Source organism: Mus pahari, chromosome 7, assembly GCF_900095145.1.
Source record: "Mus pahari chromosome 7, PAHARI_EIJ_v1.1, whole genome shotgun sequence".
In the NCBI taxonomy this organism is placed as follows: domain Eukaryota; kingdom Metazoa; phylum Chordata; class Mammalia; order Rodentia; family Muridae; genus Mus; species Mus pahari.
The window spans coordinates 71856486-71864556 of record NC_034596.1 but is presented as its reverse complement, the minus strand read 5'-3'; the positions used below and the strand labels follow the sequence as shown (position 1 = coordinate 71864556).

The 8071-nt window shown below is 51.4% G+C and overlaps 1 protein-coding gene across 7 annotated transcripts in view; it reads right to left on the bottom strand.

Annotated features, from left to right (window-relative positions):
* The window catches only part of Plekhg3 (pleckstrin homology and RhoGEF domain containing G3), a 44717-nt gene extending 39798 nt beyond the window's left edge, over positions 1 to 4919 (bottom strand). For 5 of the 7 annotated variants that reach the window (XM_029540840.1, XM_029540834.1, XM_029540836.1 and 2 more), the window contains exon 1: positions 4073 to 4468. In XM_029540840.1, the coding sequence (XP_029396700.1) occupies positions 4073 to 4192 (120 nt within the window). In that variant the 5' untranslated portion in view covers positions 4193 to 4468. Of the gene's footprint in view, positions 1 to 4072; positions 4469 to 4669 lie in introns of those variants that run through there. The other 2 variants (XM_029540839.1, XM_029540838.1) reach the window with 2 other exon arrangements.
* Positions 4920 to 8071: the final 3152 nt, after the last annotated feature.

Here is an 8071-nt window from a genome sequence, read left to right as displayed (position 1 = left end):
TGTTTCCATAGTCCTAAGAGTAAAGGCTCTCAGCAGTTAAGTGCACTGATTAGTCTTCCAAAGGTCTTGAGTTCAAATCCCAGCAACCACACGGTGGCTCACAACCATCTGTAATGAGATCTGACGCCCTCTTATGGTGTGTCTGAAGACAGCTACAGTGTACTTACATATAATAATAAATCTTTTATTATAAAAAAAAAAACAGTAAAAGCTCATAGCTTTTAAAAATAGCTTTTTTTCCCCTATGTGTATGGGTGTTCTGCCTGCATGCGTATCTGTGCACCACGTGTGTGCAGGGCCCATGGAGGCCAGAAGAGGGTGTACAGTTGTGAGCCACCAAGTAAGACTCAAACCCTGGTCCTCTGGAAGAACAGCCAGTGCTCTTAACCACCGAACCATCTCTCCAGCTATTTTTTGCTGTGAGGGTGTCAGATCCCTTAGAACTGGAGTTACAGACAGTTATAAACTGCCATGTGGGTGCTGGGAATTGAACCTGGGTCCTCTGGAAGAGCAGTCAGTGCTCTTAACCACTGAGCCAGGTTAAAAGTTTAGCCTTTAGGGCTGGAGAGATGACATAAGAAGAGCAGCCAGCCTCTTGCTGATCAAGGGCCCTGTTTTCTTCCTCCTGACTCTTGAATACCAATGTCACAAGCATGTTCAAGGCTACACAGGGCCCTCTTCCTGACTTCCTCTGAGGCCTGATTCTATCTGGATATATACCAACTGACAGTCTCCAAAAGTTCCTCCATCACAGGGCGGGCCTGGCTGCCCTGCCTGTGCATGTGTGAGCCTGTAGCGGCCTTGTGGTCTGCCTGATGACCATTTCCCTAGGCCTGGCCTCCACTGCACATTTTTCACTTCCTGCACAGGAGGGCCCCCAGGAAACCGCTGACCACAAATTTTGACAACAGCATTTTAGATTAAACTGCTCTGGAGGAGGAGGAGGCTGGTGATGGTTCCAGCAGAGACGGTTGGGCAGAGACACTCTGGATTTGTGTGTGACAGACCCTGAGCTCTCAGAGTGCCTATAACTGTCCAAAATCCAGCCAGTTGCAATTTTGAGTAGAGATTTTTAAAGCCCAGGAAAGAAAAGCTGGCCTAGACAGTATAGCAAGACCCTATGAATTTCTGCACCAACAAAACGGCTTCAGTCGTAACCACCAAGCCTGATGGTTTGATCCTCAGGGACCACTGTAGTAGAAGGACTCCCAAAAGTTGACCTCCACATTTTTAATTCATTTTGGTCCCTGATGAATAAGCCCTTATTAAAAGTCTTTGCAGGGTACCTCGGAACCTTTATCAGACTCTCCCTGATCAGCCCGCTCACCATGTACCCCTCTCCCCTCACTCCCTTAGTCCTTAATCTCAATATGCTCCCCATCCCCACCCCCCACCTAGTAAAACAAATGCACTAGGAGGATGAAGGTGAAGAGGGGTGGACAGCCTTCAGAACGGTGAGGCCAAGCAAAGAGGCCAAGCTAGACACAGAGGTGTGATTCACCAACTGACTGGAAGCAGGGGAATTCCAAAGCCAGGCAGGCCAGGGCTGCCCTAGGTCACCCTGTCTATCCGAGGGACAGTGGCCAGCACACATCTGGGAGTCCTGCATCTTCAACCAGCTACAATCTAGGGCAGCATGGAGAGGCTCACTCACTACCAGCGGGACAGAAGCCTTCTAGTGGCCCTCCCTTTGAATTCCCTGCTCCTTCCCAATACTTCAAAAAATGCCTCTCACCCAGAGTCCTGGCAGGACATATCCCCTGCCGCCTCTGGAGAAAGAATTCACTGCTCTGTGGGGCTTGCTAAGCACTGTAGATGTGCTATCTCTTTGTTCACTCTCACAATGCCACATGCGGTGGGCCGGATGACTAGCTCCACTTTACAGGTGAGAAACAGACATGAAGGAGTTTAGTCCACAAATGGCTGCAGGGCTGGGAAGTTGTCAAGTAGAGCTTCAAACCTAGGTCTGTGCAACTCCAAACCCTGCTCCTAAATATCACATCAGGATGCTGGCCTGGGTTTCAAGGGATCCAGAGCTCAAAGAAAATATCTCATGATCAACTCCAAAGTCCCTTCCTTAGGGGACAGCTGTCACCTCCTCCCGTCCTCAGCGATTCACATTGACCTTCCCTGGCATGCCTTCCTGATAACTTTAAACTCGCTTTTCAATGACCCGTCTTGTTTTCCGTCCACTTCCCCCAGTAGAATTCCACTCCACCAGGTCAACAATTGCTAAAAAAAATTATATTTCAGTCACTGTCGTGTCCCCCGGTGCCCAGTATTCATACATAGACGGTGCTAGATAAAAATGGATGAATAAATAAAATAGATCTAAGATGCATGGATGTAGGAAGGGGGAGGAAAGACAACAACAGAGACAGTATGTACCCGGGAGGATTGGAGGCCTGGGAATGAGCCTACCAGGTCTGTGGGACGGGGGACTCCAGAAGAGCTTTCCTACTGTCTGTAGTAATGCCAAACCCTGTCCTGAGGGCTTCTAGAAACTGGGGAAGGAGGGTAATGAGTAGGGAGGGCCTCTGCACTTGAACAAAGGCCTGTGGACATGCAGCTGGCCAGAGAGGCGGGACAGACCAGTGGCCTGGGCTGGAGGACAGCCCGGGATGGCTGGACTGAAGTCAGCCCTCGGTGCAGCTGCAAAGACAACACCTCCCCACAGTCCTCCCCACCCACAACACAACAGAGAGCAGCTTCACAGTTAACCCTTCAGGGCAAGTCCCTGCTTGTGGCAACCTCCAGACTCAGGACCAGAACCTGTACGGGGTTGTGAGTGGGGTGGGAATAGCAAGACCTACATCTGGGACCCGAACCTCCCTCCCCTCCAGGTCTGGTCATCTCTCAGGCCGTGGCCTTTGGCCTGTTCTAGCATAAACACGGTGACCCTGAGATAGCAGCGGGTTTGGTAAAGTCAATGTTTACCCTGGGACTATGATATTACAAGCCAGAGAGTAAACCGCCACAATCGGCTCCTGGTGTCCACCATCTCCCGCGTCACACGTGGGGTATATCCAGCAGGGATATGGGCCCCTTGCAGCTACTACACAGCTTTTTTCTTTTCTTTTTTTGATAGGAGTTTATGGAATACTTCTCATACACCCCCTCCCATTTATTGTTACCACACCCCCTATAAAGAAAAAAGGCTAACTCTGTATGGAGACTGAGTCAGAAAAGATAAGTGAGGTGGGGAGAGGGTGAGATCTGGCTTCAGGCCAATCATGTAGGAAAAAAGGACCCCATCAGTCTTTGATGCGACACAATACGGCCAGCATCAAACTTGTAGCAAAAAATCCTGTCAGACTCTCAGCCCAGTGCCCTTCCCACTCTCCTAGCCCGGCCACCTCTGATAAGAGTCAATAGAAATGCCCAAGGCCACTCTAAACCAGACGACCACCCTTATCAGCCCAGACTAAGTGGAGGCAGGGAGAGCGGCGTGGTTCATTCCTGATTTCCAGCACCAGTGGGAAAGTCCAGAAAGTGGGGCCAGCAGAGGCAAGCAGGCATGTCAGTAGTCTGTCTACATGAGAGATGGGGTCTGTGAGCCATCCAGTGAGCCCAGGAATAACAGTAGCGCCACAGTTACTTTCTGGTATTTAGTCCCTAGGTTTTATACTGAGCATCTATGGCGCAAGATTCTAGTTTAGCAAAGGAGAGACTGGAAAGGAACTCTCGGGAAGGCCAGGCACAGCAGGGAGCATCCTCGCCTCGCCCTCTCACTCAGGCCGTCATACTCCACACTAATTATTTCTGAAGGGTTCATTGTAACTGGAATGCACTCTTGAACAAGCACAGCTCGGAAGACTGGGAACCCTGAGACTAGGGTTCTCTGTAGGGTGCTCTAGTGCTGGTCCGTTGCTGGGGGTGGGGGAGTGGGGGGTGGGACAACTTAACAGTCCTGAATGTACCAAGAGTTTAGAGACTGTAGACGACACTCTAACCCAACTTTTAGCACCACCTCGCAGTGCCGCTTTCTCCACCCTCCAACCATCACGCTGTTTGTTCCGGTTTTTTTTTCCCCTCCTTTGTTTTCAAAAGTAGCTCCAGAATAAAACGTTACCTCCGAAGGAGCGTCTTGAACGACTGAAGCTTGAAGCTTCCCAAATCGAAGGTCTGAGAGAAGGGTGCGAATAACCAAACCAGTTGAAGGGAGGGAAGGAGAGGCTGTTAGGGGCAGCATCAAGGGGCTCTGGGTTTGCAGCTCCTGGACACTTGGCTTCTGACACCCACTCTAATCCTCCTGGACAGGCAGCTGAGATTCCCAGAAGCACGGTGTGGCACCAACCCAGAACAGACGAAGTGCCTGCGCACTCCTGGGCTGGCGGGACCAGAGGCGAGTCTTTCTAGAAGGGCCCACAGTCTCAAGCAAGCACTAGCCCACGGGCGTCAGTGCACACAAGGAAGGGGTGGCGGGAACGTCGAAAGCTGCCCGGATTTCAAACTCTGCAAAGCCTATGCTGCTTTGGTTTCCGGGGTGGGGACAAAAAGTGACTCCCCTTACGACCTTCCCGCGACCCAACCTCCTCCAAGTGTGTCCGAGGCAGCCCTGGGCCAGGTCCTCATCCCACAGAGCGCTAGCCTGGGGTCTCCGCAGAGCACTGCCACTTCGCCAATCGAGCATGGGCAAAGAGAAAGGGGCAAACCTGGAGACACTCACCAAGCGGTGGCCGCCCCGCCGGCTCGCGACGCGCCAGGCGCGCGGGGCTGCCCAGGTGGCGCCGCGAAAGCGGGCTCGAGTTTGAAAGTCGCTCTCGGAAGCGGCAGAGGCCGCCGGCCGCTCCCGCCCACGGCTGGCCACCCCGCGGTCCCAGCCTCTGCCCGCTGCGAGCACCAGACTCCGGGGGACCCCCGAAATGCGCACGGTTCCCCAGCACCGGGCAGGAAGTTGCGGCCGAACGGAGTCCAGGCTGCGGCGGGAGGGAGGGAGGGAGAGAGGGAGGGAGCCAGGGAGGGGCGGACCAGGAATGTTTCCAGTGGGTGGAGACTGCTCTCGCGGCTGCGATCCAGCAATTGGCGGCTCTTGGGGGGGCCGGGGGAACCTTCGCGGCGGTGCGAGCGAGCTCTCTGGCTCCCGCTGTAGACAGCGGCCGCCGTGGCTAAAGATTAACGCGCGTGGCCCGCCGTGTGGGTCCCGCTGGCCGCCTCCCCTTGCCACCTGGAACTCTGGGATCCCTAAGCGCACGTGGTGGGGTTACTCTAATGCCACCGCCCTGATCTCACGCGCAGAGGGCAGCCAGAACCTCCAGACCAGGTTCCGACCAGAGAGGTCTCGGAGCCCAGCCACCTGGACTTTCCCAGGAGAAGCACCAGTCTAGATGGCAAGGACGTCCTGGTCCTACTGGAGCAGGTCACCACGACCGCTGAGTCAGAAAGGCACGTCTCGAATTCCTCGCCGAAACTAGGTCTCGGAGGCTATTTACAATTGTAAAATCTTACCTTCTGAGGAGAAAGAGATAACAAGCGCATAACTTTGGGCGGGGCGGGGCGCTCAGCGGGACTGTTAGTGAGAAAAACAGATTGAGGAACCTGAATGACAGTGGCCCCCATTTTGAGTGCGATCTGGCTATCAACAAAAGGCATGCACTGGGAAATTAGGGGATGGGAAAATTGGGGGATGAGAAGTGTTGTACCACAAGAACATAGAATACAGACCAGTTAGATTTTGAGCAAGAATATAAATCTCGTGTGTGTGTGTGTGTGTGTGTGTGTGTGTGTGTGTGTGTGTGTGTTGAAGCAGGATTTCAATTATCTGAGACTGGCAGAGGGTGATCTTGAGCGTAATGGTTCTCCACGCTCTATCTCCGGAGTGCTGGGATTACTGGTGTCACCACCACGCCCTAATTATTGTTTTTATTTTATTTTATTTTTATTTGAGATATGCCCACACTTTGTAGCCCAAGCTAGCCCAGAACTCTTGGGTGATCCTCCAGAGTGCTAGAATTATAGGTGTGCGGTGCTACACCTCACTAAGCATAAATCTTTCATTGGTAAAGATCTTAGGGGAGGTAGCATTAGAGGCTGTCCCCAATGCGCACCATGAAGAGGGGAGATGGGAGCCCGGTGTGAGATCACAGAAGTAGGACTCCTGCGTTAAACGATGGCACCAGGTTCTTGGGACAGGAATCGATCTCAGTAACACCTGGCATTTAGACGGCCAGGTGTAGACAAGTGAAAATCCTAAATGGCTTGTAAAATCCCCTCCTCCATCACTGCCCTCAAAAAAAAAAAAAAAAAAAAAAAAATGCTGCCCCAGGGAAAAGCAAGCACCTAGTGATTTACAGAGAGGGGCGGGGCAGAGCGAGAGGAAATGGCTTTCAGGTGACTTTGAAACGGGATCCCTGGGAAGAGTAAAGATTAAAGTAGTCCTTGCTCCTGACTGCGGGAGGCTCTCTCCTGGGGAGCCAGAAAGTAAGGCTCACATTACTTAGTCTGCAGGTTAGGCTTGAAGAGCGGTGGGCTAGAGGACAGCACTGGTGAGAAACAAGATTACCGGGAAGGGAGGAGCGAGAGAAAGCTACTGGGTGAGATGGGAAAGAGAGAAGTCTCACTCCTTCCCGCCTCCCGCTTTCCGAGTTTCTGGTTTCTTCTTCTTTTTTTTTTGTTTTTTGTTTTTTGTTTTTTTTTTGTTTTTTGTTTTTCGAGACAGGGTTTTTCTGTATAGCCTCGGCTGTCCTGGAACTCATTCTGTAGACCAGGCTGGCCTCGAACTCAGAAATCCTCCTGCCTTTGCCTCCCAAATGCTGGGATTAAAGGCGTGCGCCACCACTGCCTGGCCTGGTTTCTTCTCTAATCTGTTAAATCTTACCAGTCCTTTCCTACTGATCTTAAACCCCCAACTTCCAAAGTCGTCCCCCCAGCCCCAACCCTGAAATTTAAACTTTTGAGTGCATGCCTGGCTCCTTATCCAGGAAAGAAGAATAAAATGTCGATGGTAGTAACCATTAGGGAATGGCTACCATGTGCACTGCACTTTGTAACCACCAAGGCAGGAATGCCACTTCCATTTTGCAGGAAGAATACTGAGGCTCTGAGGACAGAGCAGTCTGGCCAAGATCAATTGCATCAAGGTGTAGTCTGAGGGGGCGACACTGGAGTGTTTACTGTGTTAACCTTTGAGTGTTTTACAAGAACCATTGCGGTTACAGAAGGAGAAACTGAGGCTTGGTCATACTGCTGGTGGGTGGTAGAGCTGGGAGTTTCTACCCACGGGGAAAACTGCATTTAGCCAGCCAGCTCTTTCTCCACTTCCTTCCAGACACTTGTTAGAGTCCATTCTGAACTTGATTCTGAAGCCTCGAGTTGTTTCTAATTGCTTTAATTTATATGCCCATTTCCTGAAAAGATTGTAATCTTACTGTGCAGAACTTGTAAGAAGTATTCAATAAGGCCGTGCTGGAGCCAGATGAAACAAGCAAGGCTTTATTAAAAAAAAATCAGTTTCCTGCCTCCAAGCCCAAGAGTCAGTGTCTGGACCAGGGTCTCAAGCTGCAGCCCCCTTCTCAGCTTGGAGCTTTTCTGCCTTCCCACCAGTTCTTGCTTCAGTGAGTGAGCAGCCTCACCCTGCTATTAAATCATTTATTATTATAATAACACCTTGAGTCTCAGTAATGCCTTTAATCTGAGGTCTCAGGGTGTCTAACAAATACAAATTAATTCATCTTCACAGTCCCTCCACTTGGAAGGGAGAATGGAGGTGTTCTCCCTAGTTTATGGATGAGAAAACCAAATAACCAGAGTCAAGATGACTCACAGAACCAGTGCAGTTTCTCATCCCTCACCTTCTGAAGGCCTGCTACCAAGCTTCGCATGAAAGCTTCAACTCCCAGACACCAGGCCATAGTTTTTACAATTGTCATTTCTGCTGCTCTGTTGTAAACATCAGGAAGGGGAGAGATGTAAACACAGGAGAGATCCCCCTGGGGCTGTGTTCCCTGGCTGTGAGGAGGGCCATGGCTTGCTGCTGCTGACAGAACTTCATCCCCAAACATGGAAGAAATCCTTCTCAAGCCGGGCGTGGTGGTGCACGCCTTTAATCCCAGCCCTTGGGAGGCAGAGGCAG